At 33.2% G+C, this 26,349-nt stretch overlaps 2 protein-coding genes and 1 long non-coding RNA gene across 4 annotated transcripts in view; 1 reads left to right on the forward strand and 2 right to left on the reverse strand.

Annotated features, from left to right (window-relative positions):
• Positions 1-9,549, reverse strand: part of LOC111088181 — a 21,856-nt gene extending 12,307 nt beyond the window's left edge. Inside the window, exons 1-2 of the long non-coding RNA XR_002612780.1 lie at positions 9,539-9,549; positions 6,054-6,065 (exon numbers count right to left, since the gene is read on the reverse strand). This is a non-coding gene — a long non-coding RNA (uncharacterized LOC111088181). The remainder of the gene's footprint in view (positions 1-6,053; positions 6,066-9,538) is intronic.
• Positions 1-13,273, forward strand: part of LOC106469018 — a 23,234-nt gene extending 9,961 nt beyond the window's left edge. For both annotated transcript variants that reach the window (XM_013929470.2, XM_022397415.1), the window contains exons 2-3: positions 6,311-6,854; positions 10,505-13,273. In XM_013929470.2, the coding sequence (XP_013784924.1) occupies positions 6,319-6,854; positions 10,505-11,564 (1,596 nt within the window). In that variant the 5' untranslated portion in view covers positions 6,311-6,318 and the 3' untranslated portion in view covers positions 11,565-13,273. The remainder of the gene's footprint in view (positions 1-6,310; positions 6,855-10,504) is intronic.
• A 5,961-nt stretch (positions 13,274-19,234) lies between these two features.
• LOC106469019 (peptidyl-prolyl cis-trans isomerase FKBP2-like) lies at positions 19,235-26,070 on the reverse strand. The gene is made up of 4 exons (XM_013929471.2): positions 25,744-26,070; positions 24,191-24,336; positions 22,881-23,011; positions 19,235-20,141 (listed from the first exon to the last, which is right to left on the reverse strand). Exons 1-4 carry the CDS (start codon positions 25,953-25,955, stop codon positions 19,974-19,976), a joined length of 657 nt encoding a protein of 218 aa, XP_013784925.1. The 5' UTR covers positions 25,956-26,070; the 3' UTR covers positions 19,235-19,973.
• Between the last annotated feature and the right edge of the window lie 279 nt (positions 26,071-26,349).

Here is a 26,349-nt window from a genome sequence, read left to right on the forward strand (position 1 = left end):
CTCGCAATCTGAGGGTCGCGGGTTCGAATCCCGTCCCACCAAACCCTTTCAGCTGTGGGGGCGTTATAATGTGCGGTCAATCCCACTATTCGTTGGTAAAGAGTAGCCCAAGAGTTGGTGATGACTAGCTGCCTTCCCTCTAGTCTTTCATTGCCAAATGAGGGACGGCTAGCGCAGATAGCCTTCGTGTAGCTTTGCGCGAAATTCCAAACAAACAAACAAACCTATTTGACACTACTATGAGGAGATCCAAGGGCGGATACAGGCCCGGCGCGCTGGGCGCCCCCCTCCTCTCCCCCCGTTTTGAAAATAAAATCAAAATAAAATCAAAAATTGGATCTTTGAGGAGGGGGGTGGGGAGAATGTAGTGAAATTTCATATTAAATTTAAAAAATAAAAAGCAATAACAACAACATCTAGCAAACATTATATAAAAAATCTAAATAACCCATTTAACCCCTACCAGGGAAGTCCCGAAAATTCCTCGTTTACGTTCAGAATCATCGCGCCTCCCCGTTTACAATATCCTGAATCCGCTATTGAGATCTAACTTTTAAAAACAACAGGACTAATCTATCGTTGTGTCTTACGTACCTAAAGAATGTGTAGGAAAGAAAAAAATTCCGTGCTTTATTAGAATATCATTGTTGTAAGCCTATGTTGTTCTTTTAGAACATTGAACTTTCGAAGTCTGGTTTGTGTTACACGCATGCGCATTACGATCAAAACTACTGGCTTTGTTAACACGCCGGAAGTAGGTATTTTATATCTGGTGTTGTTACTGGTATTAGTGGTGTATAGTTTATCTTGAACAAAGATTACGCTGAGGAATGGTAATCTCTCTTGTACAGGAAACAGATTTGTGCGAGAATTTACTAGTATTTGTAACAGGGTATTGAGAACGTGGATTCATAAAAAGGTGTTTATATTACTGTATTTGTATCGATAAAATTGTGTCTTGAAAAAAACAGTTATGTTCTGGAGTAGCTTATTTAATAAAATGCGGTATAATGAGTTACATTTACTAAATACGTTACTCGTACAGAATCAAAGAGTGAAAACTTTAAACATCATTTGGACTGGTCTGGTGGTTAGAGAGCTCGGCTCGTAATCTGAGGGCAGTGGGTTTGAATCCTTATACCTCCAAATATTCTCACCCTTTTAGCAGTGGGGGCATTATAATGTTATGGCCAATTCCAAATCATTTAGACTTTTCTTCCTTTAAATTTGTTCATGGAATTGTCACAACTATTCACGTCTTCTTACATTTTCGAAAAGTTACGACCTGTATTAAAATATTACACAGGTTTAACTGACAAAGTAGCTAAACAAATTCTTCAAATTCCTACTATTATTACTTCTTTTAGTTAGTAATGAAACACACATATTTTTAATTTTCGGGCTTAAAGTCATTTACAAGAAGTTCATATTTTTTAAACATCCGTTATAGTTGTCGGTGTTAATAGAACAACGAATTTTTTCATCTTCTGCTCTTGTCATTGGAAATTTATTGTCGCATAGGTTTCACTGCACACCCTGTATTACCACTCACTAAGTATTCATCCTACCTGTTTCATTGTATTAAAATTAGCACATTGAAGTTTAATAGTATCAATCGCTCACACGTTCCTTCTTCTTCAAATGTAAAATAACACTAAAGTATACTTTTAATATACTAACACAACTAACTACTCACAGTATTGCACTACATTGGCACTATTAAAACTTATACATGATAGTTTTTGGATTTATTTGATCTTTTGATTCTATATGAAGTTCAATGTTAAAGAATACCTCCTTTAATATTTATAGACTTTCTCGTGGAAGATGTCGCTACAGAATTCCTTAGGCTTCTGTTAGAAGATTCTCTATTAGCATTGGTCGTTTAGCGGTTTAGATATATTTGCAGAATGTTTTCCCTCTATTTTTAATGGGGTAATTAGGTGACAAATATAAATGGTTACCCCATTAGCAAATACACGACATAGTGAGATATTCGAACCTATTCGTTAAGTATATCGTAGTTTACCTCTCGGTCTACTCAGAATTGTCTTCCAGATACAGATTTCCAAACACCAAAAAAGATCGTGTCACGTCTTTGTGTGACTATGTTGTAACTGTTTATTTAAGTAAGCTGTTTTTGTTTCGCTGTGAAACCCTGTCGTCTCAATTAATTCAGATAAGAACTCAGTTTAACTCTGTCGAACTTCGCGTTAGAGCAAACATTGTTCTTACTATACTGAGACACGTAGTCTTACGGAAGTCCGAAACCGCAAGGTGAAATAAAGAATTTGAAGGTTTCATCTCGTACGTACGAGATATTAAGTTAATATATTATCCAGTACGTACGAGATGAGATCTTCAATTTTCTTTTTTCACCTTGCAGTTCAGGATTTCCATATAGTCTCATAGTAACAATAAACACAATTTAATAAGATTAATCTGTACATTTTATCAGCAGTTAGTGGTGAACTTACCACCTGGTATTACATCCTTTGCCTCAACAAGCACACTTTTTGAAATGCGCTTTACAAATTTGGTATTACTCTTATAATAATTATGTTAACAACCAAATCATTTACAGCCTTTCTCGGCCAAGCTGTACAGAGGTTGTCTAACTAATTTTCCTACCCTCATAACTTCAATATCTGAAATATTCATGTTATTTTTTACTTGTAATATTTACCTGAATTTGATCAGGTAAAATGTTTTGAGTTCTTTTGTCTCTAGCTGAAACAATGGGGTTTTATATATTCATTTTCTATATACCTATTTACTACCGTTGAAAGCAACTGAAATGAAATATCAAACTGACGTTAATTAAAGTTGCTACTGTTGAAAGTTCCTGGAATATAATATGAACCTAAGTTCGACTGTGTTTATAATTGTGGATATTATATGTATATATGCTAACGAAAAAAATTATATTTATATTATCATTTGCTGAAACTAATATCCGTATTTGTAATGAAATGCGAATTTCCACAATCAGGCTGTAAATATATATATATGTTGTAAGCAGGCTCCTAAGTTCTAAGGGCGAAGCTCAAAATATGTGCTATGTGTTTTATGCCCATCACAGGGATCGAGTCCCGAATTCTAGTGTTATAAGTATTGTCCTAGAGCTACTAGAAGTTAGGTTCACAGACTCAACTATCCGTGGACAAAGTTTCCTCCAAAGTTTTTTTGGTTCTTTAAGCATAAATAATCCGATTTTTAGCAGAAATGTATCGAAATATTTTCTGTATATTATGATTAAAACTACTATTTGAAACTATGTTGTTTTACTAAGTTTTTATCGAGTTTCAATAAGTCGTTAAATATGTTTAAGTATACTGGAAACGGTCTAAATACACAATATCTTGAATTCACGAAAGACATTTTTTTCTAAGCTTCGTGACTGTCTCTATAACATGGAAAACACTTTGTATTAACCTTTAAGAATAGCATCATATTGAACGTTTGAAAATAACTTTAACGCATGTCAGAAGTGATGGAAATCAACTCAAATCAGTATTTTAGCATACATTATAGCCTTATTGATATTGCTCATAATAGTTAACTTAAACTGCCCTCCCCCGGTGACTCATTGTAAACTTGAGGGCTTATAGCTCTAAAATACTGGGCTCGATATTCGCGTTGGCCTAGCACAGACAGCTCATTGTGTAACATTGTGAGTAAAAATAACACAAAAAATCAACAACAACAACAAAAACATTTAGATTTGGAGACTGAGGTCATCACGATGTACTATTATATAAATATGAATGACGTGCGCAGAAACTTGATCACATGACTGAATAAGTTATCGAACTGCGAAGCGAGATAAACAATTAGTTGTCGCTCAACTCTTTTAAAACTAAAGTAGGTCAAAACACATTTTATGAAGAGTTATTTATTACCACTAAAACATGTATTAGAATATATAACTCAGTAGAATACAGCGCGAAAGCCTAGACGTTGAAGTTATGATCAAAATTTTGTTTGTTTGTTTGTAATTAAGCACAAAGCTACACAATGGGCTATCTGTGTTTTGCCCACCATGGGTATCGAAACCCGGATTCTAGCGTGTGCCACTGGGGAAATGTTCAAAATACAGAGTATAATATAATGTAAGATAAACTGTAAGCTCGTTTGGTTAACGAATGAAATAACAACCTTCGATGCTAAAGTAAGCACTTATAAGAACCTTTGAGCTCGGACAGCGATTAGTTAACGGACTTATAACGCTAGAATCCGCTTTGCGCGAAATTCAAAACCCAAATCAAACTTTTGAGCACCTGACCCTCCCAGCTCTTTAAGACTCAAATACCGATGTTGAGAAAATGGAATGCTGATTATATCAAGGAAGAGGTGAAAGGTGTACCTGACCCTCCTAGGTCCAATAAAAACGGCCTAAAAATTCGATACATCGAATGAGCTCGCCTGACGATATCGTCCACATCTTTTACAGGAGCTGTATTACAAAAGTGTTATGACTGAGTTTTATATACAGTTATTACTTCCGTCCACTTTTGATGGACGGAGGTTATGTTTATGGTGGGTGGGTGTGTTTGTCAGCAAGATTTATCGAAAACAGCTGAATGGATTTGGACGAAAGTTGGTATACATTTGGACTTTGACCCAACTTAGATGTGATTGGCTTTTGGATGGTGAAGGTCATAACAAGGTTACAAAAATCTAATAATCCCTGTCTGTTAACATGGGGACCGATTTTTCATATTATTGTTGCTCTATAACTCAGTACAAACATGATCGGATTTTAATGAAACTTGATGGATATATGTAGAATATCATTCCTCGTTTTCCTGCTAAAAATGGTCCCTGTACGTTAAAAACGATGGACAAACGGACACATTTTCGTATTTTTTGAGAGCCGAATATGACGTGACGAAGGCCTGCGCTCTAATTAGTCTCACTCTAGTTTATTTTGTGATCAGTAACATCACAGAATCATCTACTTTTACTGATGCAACGCATCAATTACTTAAGATCACCGAAAGATCGATGCAACTGTCTGGTTATTCTACCAATAGGAATACCGATTTTTAAACTGTCACGTGTAGGTCAAGGGTCAGAGAAGCGGATTTAGAAATATATTATGTAGCACCGGTGAAAACTCCACTAGCAAAAAAAAGAAATATAATTTCGTAGTGGTGATTAGTGGTACGTGTGTCACAGCTCCTGCCGAGCGTGGTTGTATGTGTGGGTTGATATACATTGTCATGTTTCATCGCCTCTTCACCCCTGCTGTCCTGCATGAGATACCACGATAATTGATGTCTAGATTCATCCCAAAGAAAAATGTCAATATTTAGAGGCTAGGCTCGTATTTTATTGTTTTTTTCCAAGTTCTGTCCTTGAATTTAATGGTTTAAACACCAATACTAATGCGTTTTAAGCTACTCTTTAATTTTATACTCGGTAAACATAAATATACCAGAGTACGTTGTGCACCAAATGATTTTGTAGTTAGTAAACATAGATATATCAGAATACGTTGTGCACCAAGTGCTTTTGTGGTCAGTAAACATAAATATACCAGAGTACGTTGTGCACCAAATGTTTTGTAGTCAGTAAATATAGATATATCAAAGTACGTTGTACACAAAATGTATTTATTGAGTACACAGATTTAGTTGACTACATGTAAAAGAAACATTTCGTTTTCAATCAGTTGCCCTTTTTTAAAAGCTTGCAGGTAACATTTAAACTGGACAAACTGCCAAAACTTGTGTAAAGAGATAAAAAATGACCACAACATATCAAAACAATTTATTTTTCTCCAACTTTATGCAGCTTCTGTGTTAAGGAATGAATCAGATGAATAAGGTTGTTGTTAACTACAAAACTATACAACGGGCCATCTGTGCTGTGCCCGCCACAAGGGTTGAAACCAGGTTTTTAGCACTGGGTGGCCAGGTGAATAAGAGTGATGTCACCAGTTTTTTCAACAATTCATCGAATTTCTAAACTCTTATGACGTTTTATTTAAAGTAATCTTGGAATATTTTTGCTGGTTAATTGTGCGAGCATAGCAACAAGCATATAACAAACATATATATCTATATACATTTAAATTAATCATTTAACAGCTAACCAAAACAAACAGTTTAAAATGCGTTAATACTAAGCTCCTTTTTTAGGTTTTGAGGAGACAGACACGTTAACTTAACAGATTTAGAAAATAAGAAGGACAGAGCAACAGAACCGTGATTTCCCTTACTTCTGTTTTAATAAGTTAATATAATGTTAATATAATATTAACATTTTTATCTTACTCATATTTTAACTTCTAATCTTATTTCAGATATATACATGGCGTCTACAACAAGAGTGAACAGTAGACCGTTGGAGAAAGATTCCGATATCCAGTGTAACACACAGTTATGTACATCCTATGTTCTGGGCATCTTAGCCTGTGTGATGATAATCGGTGGGGTTTGTCTAGCTTTTTATCGGTGGGATTATATGTGGTTAGTCGTTTCCGCGATTGGTGGTATTCTGGTACTCCTCGGATCATTACTTCACTTCTGCGGCTCCAGTACCAACCAGAAAAATCAACGACAGCCGACGAGAAAACACAGTCAGATCCCTACCGATCAGTCGATTCCATCAGCACCAACTCTGAGGGATGCCTGCTCTACCAGTCAACTTTCTTTGACCATGACACATTCCTACTTTTCAGAAGACTCCAGTCTCCCAACGCCTACAGCTCCTGTTTCGAATATCGACATTAACGGTCAGAAATACGTGTTGTTATCAGTTGGTGGGGAATATTCTGCGGCAGACACCCGGAGTATTATCACCAGACTAAGTTCAATCTTTTCCAACTCTACACTGGAGTTCGTTAGGTGACGTACTTGTTATATCCCATTGTTAAATGCGATATTATTTGGCACATGCATATCTATCTATCTATCTATATATATATCAAGTGATGTCATAAAGATGTTAAAAAAATCATTGGCTAACATCAAAAGGAATTAAGATAGAGAACAAGTAGGCCTAGATGAAAATGCAATTCAGGAAACATAAACAGCGTTTCACTAAACTAATTTCATATTTCAAAATGGATAAAAACCGGAACATGTCATCACAGAGATAAAATTCATAATGATCAAATGGAAATTATTATTTCTTTGTTTACTCGTCTCAGAGGAAAGCCACATTGGGTTATATATTGTGTCCACTGCAGGGAATCGAACCCCGGATTTTATTGTTGAAAGTCAGTAAACTTGCCGCTGTCCCACTTGTTTTTTTTTTCATCTTTCGTTTTAAAGGCATGATTAAAAAGTAAAGGAAAAATAACTCCAAGTATAAGGCTCAAGTGAAAGAGTTTCGGTAATCAATCAGATTCAAAATTGGCTCGTGATCTCTCTTTATCAATGTTTTCACTGTAAGTCATTTATTACTAATTATCCCTTACGTGAGTTACAGATTTCCTCCAATAAAGTTATTTTTTTTTTTGCAAAATGGAACTCTCTTTGCTAATTTTATTTTGCATTGCTTATAGTTGTTGTAATATCATTGTTCAAACATATGTTAGAAGCATATAAGTCCTTAGGCTACAAAATAAAATGTCTCATCATTACCAAGAGACGGTATTTAGCCAAAAAAGGGCAATAAGATTCTAAGACAGTTTTTCTGAAATCTTTACCAAACAGCTCAGAAACTCTATTGTAACCTTGAACACTTATTTGAAGATTTTGTTTCGCCCCAAACTCTCTGTAATAGACTTCAATAATATCGCTTTTCGGTCACGAATAGCATGTATTAGAATTCTGTTGTCACAAGAAAGACTGTCCACATTGGAGTTAAAATCACGTGGCTTGGATAACCCAAGAACAGACACCAGTGCTGTTCATTAACCCAAGTTTTGTCTTTACTTCACAGACCATCATATCAGAGAGTGAAAACGACCTAGGGGACGTTATCGAAACATCAAAAGAAGCTTTACGAGATCGTTATGATGTTGAGTATATCATGGTTTGAGGCAGCATCACCTTCAATGGGAAGACTGATTTTCCTGTGTCCCATGGGTGAGACCATGGATATTTACATGAAAATATATATCTTAAAGGATGAGATCTTGGACATTTACAGGAAATTATATATCTTAAAGGGTGAGACCATGGACATTTACAGGAAATCATATATCTTAAAGGGTGAGACCATGGACATTTACAGGAAATCATATATCTTAAAGGATGAGACCATGGACATTTACAGGAAATTATGTATCTCAAAGAGTGAGACCATGAACATTTACAGGAAATCATATATCTTAAAGGGTGAGACCATGGACATTTACAGGAAATCACATATATATACATCTTAAAGGGTGAGACCATGGACATTTACAGGAAATCATATATCTTAAAGGGTGAGACCATGGACATTTACAGGAAATCATATATCTTAAAGGGTGAGACCATAGACATATACACAAAATCATATATATATATATATATTAAAGGGTGAGACCATAGACATTTACAGGAAATCATATATATATATATATATTAAAGGGTGAGACCATAGACATTTACAGGAAATCATATATATATATATTAAAGAGTGAGAATATAGACATTTACAGGAAATAATATATCTTAAAGGATGGGATCTTCGACGCTTACATGAAATTATATATCCTAAAGGGTGAGACCACAGACATTTACAGGAAATTATATATCTTATTGGGTGAGACCATGGACATTTACAGGAAATCATATATCTTAAAGGTGAGACCATGAAGATTTACAGGAAATCGTATACTTCGGTTATTGGTGACGATGTTGTTCTTGTGAGTGACCGTACCGTACTAAGGTCAGGAATATGTGACCCATTCATTCTCAAGTGGGTCTAGAAATCCAACACACTATTTCGACTTTTCCTGTTCAGTCCGTGACCTGGGAAATGCCCTTATAGCGGAATGGAACTACCTGCTAGAGATTAATATCCAGAGTCTCACTAAAAGCACGAAGTGGTCATTGTTTTGCTAGACACTCTCGCTTTTTATAAGATTTCTTTCGTTTTTCTTTATCAATTAAACAAAGCTACCCATATACCTAAAATGTGCCTCACAGTGGTTCAGCGGTAAGTTTAATGTCTAAATCAACGTTTGAGGCTTAATAGGTCCTTCATCAGGATGTAGATTGTACAGACACTGGTGGTTAAGATATTCTCAATCAGTCTTATCCAGATGCATCCCTATGGTTATTGCATATATTCTCAGTTACGTAACAAACAGTTTCAGGGTTAATTTATCTTGGATATCTCAGTAAATTCGACATCTTATAAATCAGGTGTTAGTGTACATTTTTATCTTGTTAATTCTCATGAAGATTATTTAATTTAAATCATTTTATTGTGGTATCATTAATCTATCTGTACAAAATTCATGTCCTTTAGTGGCTCAGCGGCAAGTCTGAAGGCTTATAAAGAAAAGAAGTGGGTTTCGATACCGGCGGTGGGCAGAACACAAATAGCCCATTGCGTAGTTTTGCACTAAACAATAAGTAAACATTATAACATAATTAATATGTATATATATATATATATATATATACCGTGGTGGGCAGAGCACAGATAGCCCATCGTGGAGCTTTGTGCTTAATTACAAACAAACCTTAAACCCTTTGTTAATGTAGCTCCCCAGTGGCACAGCATAACTTTCAAATTGGTTTCTGAAATTTAGAAAATAGCAAACAAAATCTTTGAAAAAATAAGTTATCAACATTTTATTTTCGCTTTAGTTTTAGGACCCACTTTACCTACCAAATAGTATTTTTTGTCACATTTATCTCCGAGATCAAACGATATGTAGGATTGTTGGCTTCTAACAAACAATTTTACTGGTTGTTTTTAAATGGATGCCGTATACTTTGTTAGGACTCGCCACTTGTACCATTTTTATGGCCATTTTTGGTTCATATTCTTTGTTTGTTGAATTTTTGCGCAAAGCCATTCGAAAGATATTTGCACTAGCCGTCCCTACTTTTGAAGTGATTCACTAGATGAAAGGTAGCTAGCCAATACCATCCACTTTCAACTCTTTTACATATGAATAATAAATTGCAGTCGCATTATAACGCATCCTTGGCTGAAAAGGCGAGCATGTTTCGATCCTGCGTCCTGACCACCAGGCCTGTTACTAGTATTACAAAATGCGTAAAAGGTCTGAAATATATTTTATTTGAAAGTGAAAAGTATTTTTATGGCACAAAGCTACATAATGGGCTATATGCACTGTCCACTACGAGGAATCAAACTCCAGATTTTGGAGCTTTAAGTCTGTACACTTAGCGCTAATCACCGAGGGATGAAGGTAAGAATGAAAAAATAAATACATTACTAATATAAGGTTATATTTATATATTAAATTAAAGAACAGTTTGGGCAATAATTATTTTTTTAAACATTTATATCTTTCAAGAAAAAGTTGTTCGATGTTTCTCCAGATTCTTGACCGCATGCAAATTGAATTTTTATTTTCTAGTGGGACCACTGAACAGTCCATAACACAAAACGATTACCGTAGCTATCAGATTGAGGATAATGTTTATTCGAATGAACCAAAGCCTCAGTCTAATCGCCATTCGTTTCTTCAAATACTTAACGGAACGATCACGCTCCAGCCCCAGGAAGAACAGGATATCAGACAAGAAGCTCGTGTGATAAATACTGTACAATCAGGAACAGAGACTTGTTGTCAATTACAGAAACACGTAAATAACGAAAACATTCAAACAGTTTTAATCTCAAATGAAGAGCTGTTAATAGAAAACGGCGAAACTCTCGAAGAACAGGTAGTTGAAGCAGTAAATACTCAAATAAGTACTTCAGAAACACTGGTCTTGGAGGAACAGCAAGACGAGAGGAATTCAGGACAGGAATATTTGTATGACTTCCCACGCCAGTTGATCACACCTGTTGAACCTGAAGATGTAGTGATAACCAACTGTAACGCAAGAAGTACAGGAGAGCATGTTGGAAACATTGGTGTAAACGAACCTATTCTTTCAACGTCTGTGCATCAAAATTCAGATGATCCGGTTCACGAACAAAATATCAAAAGCGTAAACTATAAGAATCCTTTTGAAAATACCCCACTCCTTACAATTCCACCGTCAGATGTTACCTCTCCAGACAGTCGATTTATTCCTGAACTAGTTTCTGTATCCCCCAGTAACTGTATACAACTTAGACAGAGTCAGCCAGAGACAAGTTGTGCATCGTTTAGTGAAGAGTTTCACAGAGAGGAAAACCAAGTTGGACATCTTCCAGAAATTCCTGAGATGTGCAACCAAGAAATAAATGGACAATTTGTACACAATTTGGAAGTACAATCCCCTCGTGAGAGTCATGATATTGGAAGCTCAGAAGATATCCAAAGTTCGGACTTGCTTAATCCCCCTCCAATTGAAACTATTCTATTCAGCAATATAGAAGATGATGATCTAGAAGAACGAGCTTCTCCACCTCCCAGCTACGAAGAAGTTGCAAGAGATAAGCATATAACTGAAAGCGCATATTGTTTAGCTTTCGGAACGTTATAACCATTAACAAATGGAATTATAGTACAGATCGTGCCATGCATACGACATACTTGCATTTAAGATTAAATGTCAGAAAAACAAAAAAACATATTGTGCATACAAAAAAAAGAAAAAGAATCACCATCTGTAAATCAGATAATTGTTGTCTTTTGTTAATAGCTTCAGATTTGTGTATATGCCAGTACTCTTAGTTAGCTATCGCGCTATATATGCACTGGATAGAACAAATTAGAAGTAGAAACTTACCTCAAAATCAGTATCTGGACAGGTTCGATTGTGGTTTTCTAGAGGTATAGAGAAGCATTTATTATGATATCTTACATATCTGTATCTCTCTGGGAATGATGTTTGGAATGCTGTACGATATAAACAAAATAGGAGAAACCACCAATTGACCATTTGGATGCTATTGGACCTGATTTATACGTAATGGAACATATTGTTTATTTCCATCGTGTGCTGCCTATCTTGATCAGGAAATCCAAGTCATTGAACACACACACAAGACCTGCTTCAGCAAACTCAATTAACAAGCACATTGGATTAGCTCATAAGCTCCTTGGCTAAAGAGAGAATAAATTCAGAACTCTGATAGGGTATTTGAAGACGTTGCAGACATTTGTTTGGAAATACTCGTTATGAACATAAAACATTTGGGGAGCTCCAATTTTAATATTCTGAACCACGGTGTTGCTGTAAACACCTATACTAGGTGTAGCATTTCAGGAGGCCATTGTGGCAGTTCCATGTTTTATGGCTTTTGCTTTAAGAAGACATTTAATTTAATTTATATTTATGAAGTTATGATTTAGTGTTTTACAAAATATATGTTGACAATTTCCTGGGCCCTAATAACTTTTGTCCATTATATATGTCAAGAGTGCTGAATTGTTAAGTTGACCAAGGGTAAGATTATGTTAATGTTAATAAAAAAGTTTAGTTTTTAAATGTTTATTTTCATAAGGTAAAGCATTTCATTAATATTTTCAGGAACACACAATCAAAGTTAGTATATACATGATTATTATATTTAGTCAGGTCTTTTCCCAGTTTTTATAAATATAATAATCATTAGTGATTAATGACACAATATGGATGTATGAACCTATATTCCTATAGGTTTTGACTAAAATACAACTAAAAAAAAAACATACATATAATATACAGTTCACAACAGTCTTGTTTTTTTTATTTGCTTATATCTAGGGTTACTGATGAGGGGTGGAATACTCTGAAACAGGTATAACTTAGTGACAAAGGATGAATCGAATAATACACTTGGTTTCAGATATATTTTATATTGGTAACATAACTAACATTAGTTCATATTGTGTGAATGTAAACTGGTAAACTGGAATTTTTCTCTCTTTTGGGGTTTCCTTAGTCTGATACACAAGTTTCACTATATCTTTACGGTATTTGGTCAACTGTATTCTTCAAATGAAAGTAGGCCTGGGAGGTTGAAACTTTACCTTGCTCTATATATGCATGTGCAAAATAAAAAGTTTGATTATTAGTTTCAGCAAACATTTAGGTCATAGAATAATTTGTATTGAGAGTAATATTATAATAATAGTTACAAGAAATACATTCATTATTGTGAATCTAGATAATAAAGCCAACAGAAAAAAGTCAGTGGAAAGAAAGTCAATCAGACCAAAAAGACATAGAAAATTACACTGGTAAAAAAGTCAAAAAAGTATTTTAGAAAACAGTATCAATAACACCTAAGACAATTATTTAAACCAACTAAATTAATAATTAAGCTGTTATTAATACAGTTTTCTAATCAATATTTTTCAACACTTGCTATTAAACCCTTATACCATTCTTAAAATATAAGACTTAAGTTGTTTTTTTTACCTGCATTTGTGGTTTTCTTTGCCTTTTTTTTCCTGTTTTCCTTATTACTACCACTGCATTGTTGTAACCAGTTTTAGTGGAAAATGGCTTGTAGAGAAACTATCTTCACAACCAGAGACATTATATTGTTGCGTCAGCGAGGTCACATGACTAGTATCATGCCACCTGTTTCTAGAAATATCCTGTTCCTTCATGAATGCCCTAGCATTTACTAGATATGTGTTAGTCTTGTATATATATATATAAGACGGTCACAACGTGACGGGACAACAGAGGTGATGAGTAATTGAACTGCAGTCAGAGAGAATATTGTTAAGCACGTGAGAATTATAGCGTTTGTTACAGAGCGACTGTTGAAATTAAGTGTATCGTAAAGTTGTATTCGGAAAGAATAAACCAGTTTTATTTAAGTAAGGACTTGTGTCGCTAAAGTTTCGTCGGAACGAATTTACGGAAAATTAACTAACGACTGGTGGCGTAACAATATTAACTGCAATAATGAAATCTGAAAAGTCTCCATGTACATATTGTCATTGAAGCTGTAATTAAAAAATAACTGATACTGTAGGAATGATCTCTCAACTTTTCAGGGCTTAATGATCTTTGGCAATTGAAAACCAGACAGCAGTTCAAGGCCCCAGAATACCAGAACCAGCACATGGGAGAAGCACTGACAGTAAAAATCAGCTGAACATTACAAAGTTCAATGGTGGAACCTGAGTGATTGAGATGTTAGTCTCACATTGACTACATTCTGCTTTTGAAACTTTATAAAGGGAAGTGGACACCTTATATGATGGAGTAAATTTCACTTTTCCTTTTTTGTCCTGAATATATAACCAAATCAAATGCATCCTTATTGATGTTACCACAATATCCCAAAGAAAGATTAACTTCTCCCATTTCAACCACATAGTCTGTCATAAGCAAAAGTATGTATGTGTGTGTGTGTGGTGGGGGGGATTGATACAAGGAATAAGATACAAAGAAAATCGAGGCCCTATGTTGACTGTATTAAAACTAGGTCAGCTCTATCAAAGAATAGTGATATCAGTAATAACTAATAATCAACAACACCTAACACATAATTGAATGTTTGAAGAATCACATTAGGTACAGTAAATTATCTGGCCAGTTTACTTGAAAATTTTCTTAGCACATACTTGGAAGTACAAAATGCATTTTAATAATTATTACTCAAACCTACAGTTTATAGAAAACAAAACAGAATCACAGGCTAAGTCCAAAGTTGATTTTAACAGTGGTAAGTTACTGTGAGCTTTCACAACTGCAGACAGGAAAGCAAAATTGAAGTCCTGTTTCAAATATACTCATTATGGTCCAATAGGCAGCCCAAGAAAGATGATTGAAGGCCTTCTCATGCTTGGCAAACCAGTCAGTGACTTTTGCAGTATTAATTGGTGCATTGTCATTAGGAAACAAAGCCACCACAAATGAGATAAAACAAATAAATTCCAGGAACAATTTAGGTCTTCTAGAATAGTCTTGTATAGAGTAGCTGTTATACTGCCTTTTAGGACAATAACTGGAACAACTCCATACAAACAAAGTACAGTCCATACCAAAATGAAACTGTCTGCATCCATTCACTTTATAGCATGATGGTGAATCTGACAAGAGTACTTTTGGAGAGTTAACACTTTCTGAACAATGCACAAAGATGCATTTCTTGGGATAATGAATGGCTTATGCTCTAGAACAGTGCTTCTCAACTGGGTGAATGATTCATCCAGGGGTTAATGAGATCAGAACCAAGGTGAATGAGTATTATCAATTATACTACAAATTCAAGAGCAAAAAAAAGTCATTAGTTATTATTATATATTTTAGTTTGATAAATACATTTATTTTTTGTTGTATTCATTCTAGTTGTAGTTTGATGTATATTTAAGTCATAATATAGAATTTTGCATTTTAATTTAGTATTTTTTTTTTTCAAACTGGGGTAAGTGAGCTGTTGTGAAAAACTATAGGGGGTGAATGATATTGGAAAAGGTTGAGAAGCACTGGACTACAATACACTCTACCATATTATCCCATGTGATTGTGTTTATTCTGAAACTGATTGCTTGTGTCTAACCGTTAACCCTGAACATATTTTGGTAGGACTTATCTTTCCATTTCATGTTGCAGATGAATGTGTTTCAGACCTGACCACACAAAACAGTTTTTTTTTTACCAACACTGCTTTTTGAATGTGGAGTTACACTAGCTGAATGGAATCCATGCTATCATAGCCTTAAAAAATGTTTCTGTTGGCACATCAGCAATCTGTACAGGTTTGGTTATTTGTGTGAGCTCATTCATTACAGGAAGGTGTTCAAAAAATATTGGAAACAGCATTTTTAACCACCTTGTGGTAGATATTACTCTTAAAACAAACATATTTATCTTGAGACCCTGTACAATCTAATTGTTATTAACTGTCAATTATTCTTAAAATAACATTTATGGACAAGTAACCATTGGTCCTTCAAGGTTGTCCCTGCACACCCACCCTTGAGAAAAAGTCAAAACTTAAACCAATGCTTTGCTTTCCAGCAAATCATCAGTTCCCCTTTTAAACTCTTGTAAATTGCCAGCCTCCACTAATACTCACAACTCATTCTCTGTAGAAAAACAAAACTGGCTTAGCTGGAACATAATCCATGTTTTCCAAATTTCAACCACATGTCCCCTCATTCCATTATATTCATAATTTAGCACATAGAAATAACTGCTTTAGAGCTCTAATAATATTAATGGTTATTTTTAAAGTTGTGGGAATGAGGTTGAAATCTTTCCCAAGATATATAACCATATAATAATGGATTATATTTAAGGAGAATATGACATTTTTTTTCATACATAAGGCCAAAATCCTCTTTTTTCAGTTGCATAACTGTATTATATACATCAGGAAATTTAAAAGCATAAAATTTGCTGAGTCTGCCATTATACTCTTAGGTTCATAAGACTTATGCTGAGTTACGTAAGAGAGAGTCTAAATTTCATAAAATTAACTTTTCTACATTTCTGTTGAAGTTTGCAAATATACAGTTAATATTTTCTGTATGACATTTTGCTCTTCAGAGATTCTTAGCATAACAATTTCTGACCCACCAACTAAATGTTTTATTGTTGTATGTGTACATCTATTTTCCTATTATCTCTTTAAGGATGACTGTGATTATTGTAAAACAATTTATCAATAGCTATTCCAACTACCATGATTTATAATCAAGAATCTGATGCTGTCTGTCACAGATGATAAATATTTGGTAGTTTAAAAACAAAGGTTGGAATGAGCATATCATTTTTTTTATATTACTGAACACTTTGATATCAAAATGTATCAACTTTTATCAACAGTTGATGACAAAATGATTCATCACCTGGTGTTTTTTTGTTTATTTAAGCACTAAATCCCCTTCAGATGTTTTGACAAGACTATTGGTGTTCAAGATGAGTGCATATTAAAACAATTAAACTAAGATGTTACTAGATATATAAAACTGGAACTGTCTTACATCTTGATTGGCTAAAGGAACTAAAGGAAAAACTTTTGGGAAAAAATAAATTTAAATGTTATTAAGGTTATTGTTTGGGATGGTTCTGGAAGGTAGTAATATCACTGGCTATATCAGTTGATTATCATTTCCCAATGCAACTGAAATACTCTTAAAATGAATTATAATATTTCTACCTTTAGAGTTAAAAAAATAATCCAAAACAGGTATTGGATCTTGGATCCAGAGATACTGCAGAAATTAAACACTGAATAGAAGGATGTTACTTGTTTTTGAATTTTGTCCAAAAATATTCAAGAATTATCTATCTGTACTAGCCATTCCCTAATTCAGTTGTATTAGACTAGAGGGAAGGCTGCTAGTCAACACCACCCACTGCCAATTCTTGGGCTACTCTTTTAACAACAAAAGGTGTTATTTACCATCACATTATGTCACTCCCATGGCTGAAAAGATGAGCATATTTAGTGATGGGATTTGAACGTGCAACCAGCAGATATCAAGTCAAGTGCTCTAACCACCAGGCCCGGGATGATGTTTAATATGAAAACAACACTGTTGAAAGAAAAATCATTAGATCCCCACCAAGAAAATAAACAGCAACAGAAATGTGCTTTTGTTCATCATAAATTACATAATTTCTAACTTCAATGTCTAGTACACACCAAGTATGAGTGGCAAAAATGTCAAAGATACTGCACATGTGTACATCTTAAAATTTTATTGAAGTATCTTAACATTTTCAAACAAATACAGCACCATACTGCAACTATCTAAATCGTTATTTTTTTTAACCTTCTCACCACACTACTTGAAAGCATAACTATCAAAAAATGATTTTGTATCTCTTGCCATATCTGGTAAACATTCAGCTTTTCTATACTGTAAGGCCCCACTGCTAGATAAAACACATATCCAAATTACAAAAAAAGCTATAAGATACAGCACACATTATAAAAACACAAATAAGTCATTACAAATTTATCTGATATTCTGTAAGCTGGTTATAGAAACACAAACTGTATATGCTATGAAAAATTACAAAATAGAAACACTTGCTTCAAACACATTGTACTTTTTAATCTACTAAATTTTTTCAGTACCTTCTTACAGAAAAAATAAAGGTTCAAAAATACTGTTATTTGTAGAAAATCTGTGGATTGTTTAAAAATGTTAAAAGATCAGGTAAAAAGTAATATTAAGTGCTTACACATGTTTATAGTGTTAAAAAACAATAAAATAATGAAAACTCTTAGTCAAGTGAAATTTAATGAAATTTCCAGGTCTCTTTTTTATTAACGTTTATAAATGAATAAAAACAAATTATAATCAAGTCTGCTTTTGGTATTTTAAATAAGTTTTTTTTGAGACTGCAGAATAAAATATGTATGCGAGTATATGAAACAAATTTAATTCACAATGAACTTAAATATTAGAAAAATAAAACTATATTTCAATTTTTTTGGTGAGGATTGTGAACATATTAATATTTTTGGATGAAGTAAGTATCTGTCCAAAAAATATTTAAATGGTTGTACAGAAAATCTAATAAACATTTTAGCATTAATTAACTTCAAGAAGTAGATTTCAGGTATGCTAAAAATTCTTCAAATGTTTGCAGATATGTTTTACAGCTCTGTTCATTAAAATCTTTGATTCCATTATCCTTGAATATAAAAATTATACAACATTACACTATAGGATATATAAACATTTTCAAAACATGGCAATTCTCGACTGGCCAACTGTCTAAGAAATGTACAATAACTCTTGAAATAATTTTCAAAATAAACACAAACTGTACTTTTTTCCACTTCCATTAAGTCATAAGAACAATTTAGAAGATGAAAATCAACACTTCCTCTAACTTGTTTAAAACAAGAATACTAACTTGCTATATTATACAGGAATGTGAGAGTAAAAGTAGAGATATAAAACTCCATAGCAAATGTGGCACTGTTTTAAGTCTTTGCTCTGTGTAGTAAAAACTTGACAACTTGGGCTAGAAAAGTAGTTAGATAGAATAGTACTGTACTCCAGCTTAAGTAATGATATGACCAGAAAGTAACTAGACAAAGATGTGAGCACTCTCCTTGAGCCTGGACACTAAGGTGAGATGGAGATGTATTCTCCTTGAGCTAGTAAACACCATGAATTAAACAAGTACTTTCTTTTAGTCCAGTCTATAATGTACTCTCCTTTACCTTACTTAACAATGTGAGCCTGAACTGTGCTTTACTTTAGCTTTGTTGATGAAACAACTAAAAGTTTGTTCTATTTTTTTTTTAGCCTAGCTAATAATGTCAACCAGAAATATACCCTTCTTAATAACCAAGTTATGGTAATTTAAATAAGAATTTTCCCTGATTCAATTAATGATGTGAACCATAAGTCTTCAGTTAAGGAAACAATGTCTACAAAACAACTTCATGCCTAGTTAATAATGTCAACCAGAAGTATACCCTTCTTAATAACCAAGTTAAGTTAAGTTAAAAGAGAATTTTCTCTGATTTAATTAATGATGTGAACCATAAGACTTCAGTTCAGGCAACAATGTAAACAAGACAACTTCACTCCCATTAAGACTAGTAACATGAGCTTGAAGAGTACTCTTCCCAGATTAGATTAATATTGTTAAACTTAGACTCAGTCTCTTCAAGCCTACTTGATAGTGCAGGCTATAAAAAATACCATTCTCATCTGATGTAGTTAAAATGGTAAGCAAAAAGAATGCTTTTATTTTATTTTCATAATGATTCAGAAGAGGACTTTAATCTAACCTAACTGATTAAATGGAGTAAGTAACAACATTATAGTTTAAATGGGGCAGCTGGAATATTCATTAGATATATCATATAAAAAAATATAACATTTCTAAAAGAGAAAAAAAAAAGAATGAAAAAACATCAGTGTTATTACAAAACTTAAATTTAGAACAATTTATGATGAGGAGTATTAGTTTCAGAAAAAAAGATTTGGAAAACTAGATATTAAGATCTCAAGATGAATATAGCTTTTACAGTTCATCATGTTTTGGACCACTAAACTCTTTGTGCGATATTAAACCATTTTTATCCTGATCTTCATGTTGAAAGATTTCTTCAACAATTTTGTCCTGGTCAGGAAGATCTTTCATTCCAGCTGCTTCAGCTTCTGGTAACTGTTTTTTTAAGTATTCACTCACCTGTAGGGGGGGAAAAAACAACTGATTAATGAAACTAATTTTTTAAGACTCCTCCTTTTAACTTTTGTCTTCTGTTGATGTTATGGTCTCTGACCCATTCCGAGGCCAAGAAGAATTAGCTTTCTGTTTATGAGTAAACAAATACACAAATTAATTCTGGCTCAGGTAACACACAGTTAAATAAGGCCTGCATAACCCATTTACAAATCATGGTAACTGTGAAAATTATGCTAATGGACAACACCAGTTGTAATGATCTTGTTTTCGTACCCATGTACAACTAGGCTGTTGATAATAACAATAAATAATGAATAATTGACTAGATCAATAATGAACAGTAATGGGAATTGTTTATCAACACATAAAGGTAAATCCCACAAGGCAATTCATAAATATGGGACAGGCAACATTCACATGCTGAAGGCACCAGTAGACTAAAACCTATACAGTAATGCCTGTAGAAGTGACGGCAACAAAAAGCTACTAGCCCCTAATTTCAATTTTAACTTGGCAGTTAAGTGTTTATGTACCACAACTCACATGTTTAGAATTATTAAGATAACACTGTATCACGAACCAATCAACACCTTGTACAACCAATACAATGTTATTCTTGAGTTACATCATACACTGTAGTTTAAGCTCAGAGAAGATGAATGTGTAAAATGTAAGTAGGAAACTTTTATATTATTATTATTATTAACAGAAGATATGTATGTAATGTAATAAAGAAGTAATGATATGATTACGTGTCCACAGATAACTGCATCTGAAGGAAGAAATAATGTAATTCCTCACACAGTACTCAGATTAGTAATGGTAATCCAAAGTATGAAGAAGATTTACTACGTTAGCTATATTCATTACTGGTAGCTTGCTTTGATCAGAAGTTAATGATAATTTGCAAGTTGAATGTTGATTACCATAAACATTTGAATAATTTTTATAAGAAATTAAAGAAATTCATACTAAATTTTTCTATATATATGTCTGTAAAATAGTGTATAACAAAGTCTTTATTTGCATATACATGTATAACAATATACCCTATCAAAGCTGAATGTGCATTTGATATTAATCTGGTCCAAAAGATAAATATCAGAGAAATAAAACACATTATTAGCATTCATCAGACTAAACTCATTTAACTTTTTCTAAATTGAGAATAACGAGTTTCTGCAACTTAAATTTTATTTTGTTACTTGAATAGACCACATTTACTGATAATAATCTTCTTTCACTCAAAATAACCAACCAACTAATACATTTATGCTTAAAACGAGGACAGAGTTCCTATTTTTCAGTTTTCTTAATACTAAAATTTAGGTCAACCACTTTCTAGTTTTGACCACCTTAGTGACTGATATTGCTCCAGTTCTACATCATTTAACTCTCAATATAGTATTTTTATAGCTTTCACTAATATGATACAGTGATAATATATATATATATATATATATAGAGATAGATAGATAGATAGATAGATATAAACACACCGTCAGATAAGCGGCCGGTGGTCTTACAGGAACACCCTATTTCCACAGAAGTATACAAATTTAGTGCTAAAATATCAAATTCAGCATATCTGACCAGGCAACACCTGACACCAGGTGGGATCCTGAAATATGATGTATATCAACGAAATAAGATAAAAAACAATAATATGTCAACTTACCCCAGGCAAAGGCAAACAGACATGTGTAGAATCACCACAGGAGGAAGACAATACTTGCAGGCTCTCCAGCAGTACCAATATAAGTACCTTTTAACCAACAGAGCATTTGGTGTATAAATATTTTACAAAAATGTGGTTCTGGGGTTAAACAGATGACCAATCTTACTGGTAATTCCAGGGTTAAAAGACCCTATTTGAATTTAATATTCCAATTCTACGAAAAAAAAAATTAATAATGCTAATAGTATACTCCCATTTCCTTTCCTTTATGCAATCTAGTACTCATACCTACAGAGGTCAATAACTTCGTATTTACAAAAGAAATCTAGCATACGAGGATGAAAGTTACCAAATTGTCTGTTCCATCAGTTTGATTGAACATAAATTCATAGGTGCTGCATTTGGCAACTTGACTGGAGTGTCTTTGTATGAAATAGTACAAATATCCATTTCATTCTCCACCTGCTTGAGGTATATGACAGTTGAACAGATATGCCATAGAAGCAACTGTACATCTAACATGTGTCACTTTTCCAGATGGAGATCCCTCTTGATTATGTTGCATATTGTTGCCTAGGGCAGGTGGAAGGTTTCTGCACCAAAACTTTGAGTTTGTGGTTTCTACTTGATGTAAGACTCCACACTTTGTTTACCACAGTTGAGGTTTGACTTGTTGCAAGCCATTTTTGTGGTGATTCTAGTTCCCCAAGTTGATCCATATTCCTTTATTTTCCATTGCCATTAAGTACAAAGGATTTCCCCATCTTGAATATTTTAAATACCTGATATAAATACATTGTTATGATTTGAGTATATGAATATTTTGTGATGGAGAGGACTGTTACATATCTTTCCTAAAAGCTATCAAGTTTCAGTGTCAAAGTCAAAATATATTTTTGATATATGCCATTCCACTATGACTTTATATATCAGTTGTGGTTGTCACATCGCTTGACAATTTGCATGCTTAAAACCATTTTAATATAACATACTCAACTCCGTGTATTTGATTGTGTACAATTTCAAGTAAAAGATTATATAATCTTTAATGAAAAAGTTCTTACTTCTTCACGAGACAGCTGATTATCTGAATTAGCATCTATTTCTTTGAACACATTGACAGGTGGTGGTCCATCCTCTATTTTCTTAAGTTCCACTTCAAAAATAAGAGTGGCTTTAGGTGGAATACTCTCACCTGAAAGAATAAAAGTTTAATCATTAGAGCAAAATACATAGAGTTAAGGTGTGAAGCTATACATACCCCATGTAAAAAATCACTCTATTAATGATATCACAATACACAGATTTAATGTGTGAAACAATATGTATCCTGTGTAGAGAATCACTCCATTAATGATATACAAATTGACTGGACCATCAATACCATTTCTAAAGTTAAGCAAGTCTCTGCATTAAAATGATTTACATACTTATAAAAACAAATAAAGCCACAATTTCTACGATACTACAAAAATGTAAATAATCTTGGAAAACACAACTGACTTGTTGATTCAAAGGTTTTAACTCAAAATGTTGAATAAACATGCTGCCACCCAAAACAAAATTCTTTATTAATCATGTAATATTAGATATTTAGTAATGTATGTGTATACATACATTGTGTAACCAAATTTGGTCTATTGTACACTACTCTTAACAAATTAACATAGCCAATTTATACTTGTATTATTGGCCAAGAATACACATGTATTTATGATGAGAGAGAATTTATAGGTGTATACATATTCTTACAGGTGAATTTGTGAAACTCTAAAAATTATAACACCTACAGTACATACAAGAATTCAAAATTATTCTTACATCAGATCTATTATGTACTAATGTAACTCAAAGTCAGTTACACTAAAATATGTAATTGGTCTTCACATCCCAGATTCTATGCATATAGTCTCTATATTATATGTATGCTACCAGCAAAACATGATCTTAATGTAACATTAAACAAAAAATGTACTAAGTACATAATTATTCATTTTTAAGACTGTAAACTGAACAACATGTGATTTTCATGCAAGTACAAACAAACTCAGAATTGAGAAGGTTACTGCTATCACTGTTTAGTCTATATTTGAAAGATATACAATATATCACACATGATAACCCCAATATGAAAGCCTTTTACTGCAATGTTACCCATGGTTTTTTCATCTAAGTCATAACAACTAATAAATATGTGACAATAAAGTTTATAACAACCCATCAAAAAGACCGAGAAAAATTATTAAATCACGTACATATACTTATAAAATAAAACTGGTGTCAACCAAGAGCTTCAGTTATGCCATAATGAAGCTATTTGAACTTAGTGGCCATGATAAGAAAATTGTGTGAGTGTTTCAAAACAATTATATACCTGCTCCTGTATCTCCATAACCTAGATGAGGAGGGATGGTCAGTCTACGTTTTTCACCAACACACATGTTTATCAAGCCTTTGTCCCAACCTTTAATGACTTGACCAATTCCAAGTTGAAACTGGAAAGGTTCATTTCGATTGTAACTGCAAACAAAATGCCAGTTGTTAATATAAAGAAACTATACAAATAATCATGTGACAAATCAGCTATTTATCAATTTAGTTTTAAACACTAAATTTATTTGTTACTTTATTATACAATGCCTATAGTTTACTGCTTAAGTGGTATTATCTGGAATTTTGTAAACTCAAAAATCACTTTTATTTATTTATTTTTTGGTGCTTACTATTTCCTAAGCTTACTTTTTATATTTCTATTAACCATCAGTTGTACTGCAAAGATATGTTCCTGAATGTTAAGCAAAAGATAGCACAATTTATTCAAAGACAGAACTGTAAAAGTATTTTTTTTCTTACCAAACCAACATAATAATAACCATTTAAAATACTTATTCACCAGTGACATTTTTACTCTTATAAAAGAAAATTACTGTGTTGTATATTATGAAAAAAATCTAAACATTTTGAGCTGCTCCAAATACTTATAAACCCGCTAAAAGAAGTAAATTTAAAAATTGTTCACAGGGTCTCAACAACAACTAATTTTTTTAATTATTATGGTAATAAGTTATGGCATAATAGTTTATTCTAAACAATTGTAAATTTTCTGAAATAGGATATGTAAATTTGAAACTACTCTTAAAAATATTTTCTAGAAGAACAACATTTGAAAAATTCACAAACAATTAGGTACTTAAATAGTAAAGTTTTAACTAGACACTTTTGTTTTCCAAAAGATTTCAATATAATTATGTTAAATACATCTGTAATCATGACAGTGTATATTAGGTATGCTGGTGTCATGTATGTATATGGCAGATGAATGATACTTTTAGGCAAATTATTATTTTCCTAGGTAAATAATAAGTGCCTTGGCAAATAGTAAAATGGTGTGATTTTACAACATGCTTAGGTATCTTCTAAATGCACATACATAGGCTTAGCATTTAGTAAAAGCAAAGTTATGGTACAAACAGCATAAAGCTAAACCATATATTGTTTTAAACCTAATTATTTTTCACCTGTCTACCATCAAATAATCATTACATTGGTAAACTTAAGACTTAGAGAATACAAATAGCCAAGAAAAAGGTCTTACACAGAAAAGTAACACATTTTGGGATGCTATGGTGGACATGTTGCAGTGAATAATAATTTTAGGCAAATTATTACTTGCTAAGGCAAACACTAAGTGCCTTGGCATATAGTAAAACAAAGTATTTTATTCTGTGTTATTTTCTGCAACAGTTACACTACTAGGATTAATAATACATTAATTTATCCTAAATCATTTACTTTAGTAAACGTTACAGCTGCAACGTCTAGAATAGTCTACAACTTTACGTATCATTATATAACATAAACTGCACATTTATTTCAATTTTGTGATCCCATAAATATATATCTAATTATAGTAATATTGTTGCAAACCTTGAATCAAACTCTTTTCCATCTTCTAGGGTACCTTTGTAATGCATTGATAAAAGATCGCCTTTTTGAGCAGATCTATCACATTTGTCAGATTTTTGTAAAACTTCAATTTTTAAATCATTATCCTCCTGAGCGTCAGTTTTTAATATACAATTTAATTGCACAATCATAAATAAAACTGCAAAAGTTGACCTATACTTGAAGTTACACATATTAGTAATGTTAAACTACTATTACTAAATGAAGTAATAACTACAACAGCATATAACTAGGATTACACTATCTACACCCAATATCTAAGCACACGTTGCATACAGTCTGGCCTCGAGAAGGTCACAAATCTTGTCATTCATGCTGCTACCTAGCGAACATTTAATTTCAAAAACGGAAACAACGTGAAACATTACGAAAATCATTTTGTGTCTAACTTACTATACTCAGTACTTTTATAAATGGGCCCGGACATGGCCAGGTAGTTAGGGCGCTCGACTCGCAATCTGCGGGTCGCGGGTTCGAATCCCCGTCACACCAAACATGCTCGCCCTTTCAGCCGTGGGGGTGTTATAGTGTTACGATCACTCCCATGATTCGTTGGTAAAAGAGAAG

This window comes from Limulus polyphemus, unplaced genomic scaffold, assembly GCF_000517525.1.
Source record: "Limulus polyphemus unplaced genomic scaffold, Limulus_polyphemus-2.1.2 Scaffold3265, whole genome shotgun sequence".
NCBI lineage: Eukaryota > Metazoa > Arthropoda > Merostomata > Xiphosura > Limulidae > Limulus > Limulus polyphemus.

Coding starts and splice junctions, on each gene's coding strand:
- LOC106469019 (XM_013929471.2), bottom strand. CDS start 25,955: ATGTGTAACTTCAAGTATAGGTCAACTTTTGCAGTTTTATTTATGATT. Junction 24,337..25,743: donor GGAAAAGAGTTTGATTCAAG/GTTTGCAACAAT, acceptor TTTTGTTTGCAG/TTACAATCGAAATGAACCTT. Junction 23,012..24,190: donor TTATGGAGATACAGGAGCAG/GTATATAATTGT, acceptor TTATTCTTTCAG/GTGAGAGTATTCCACCTAAA.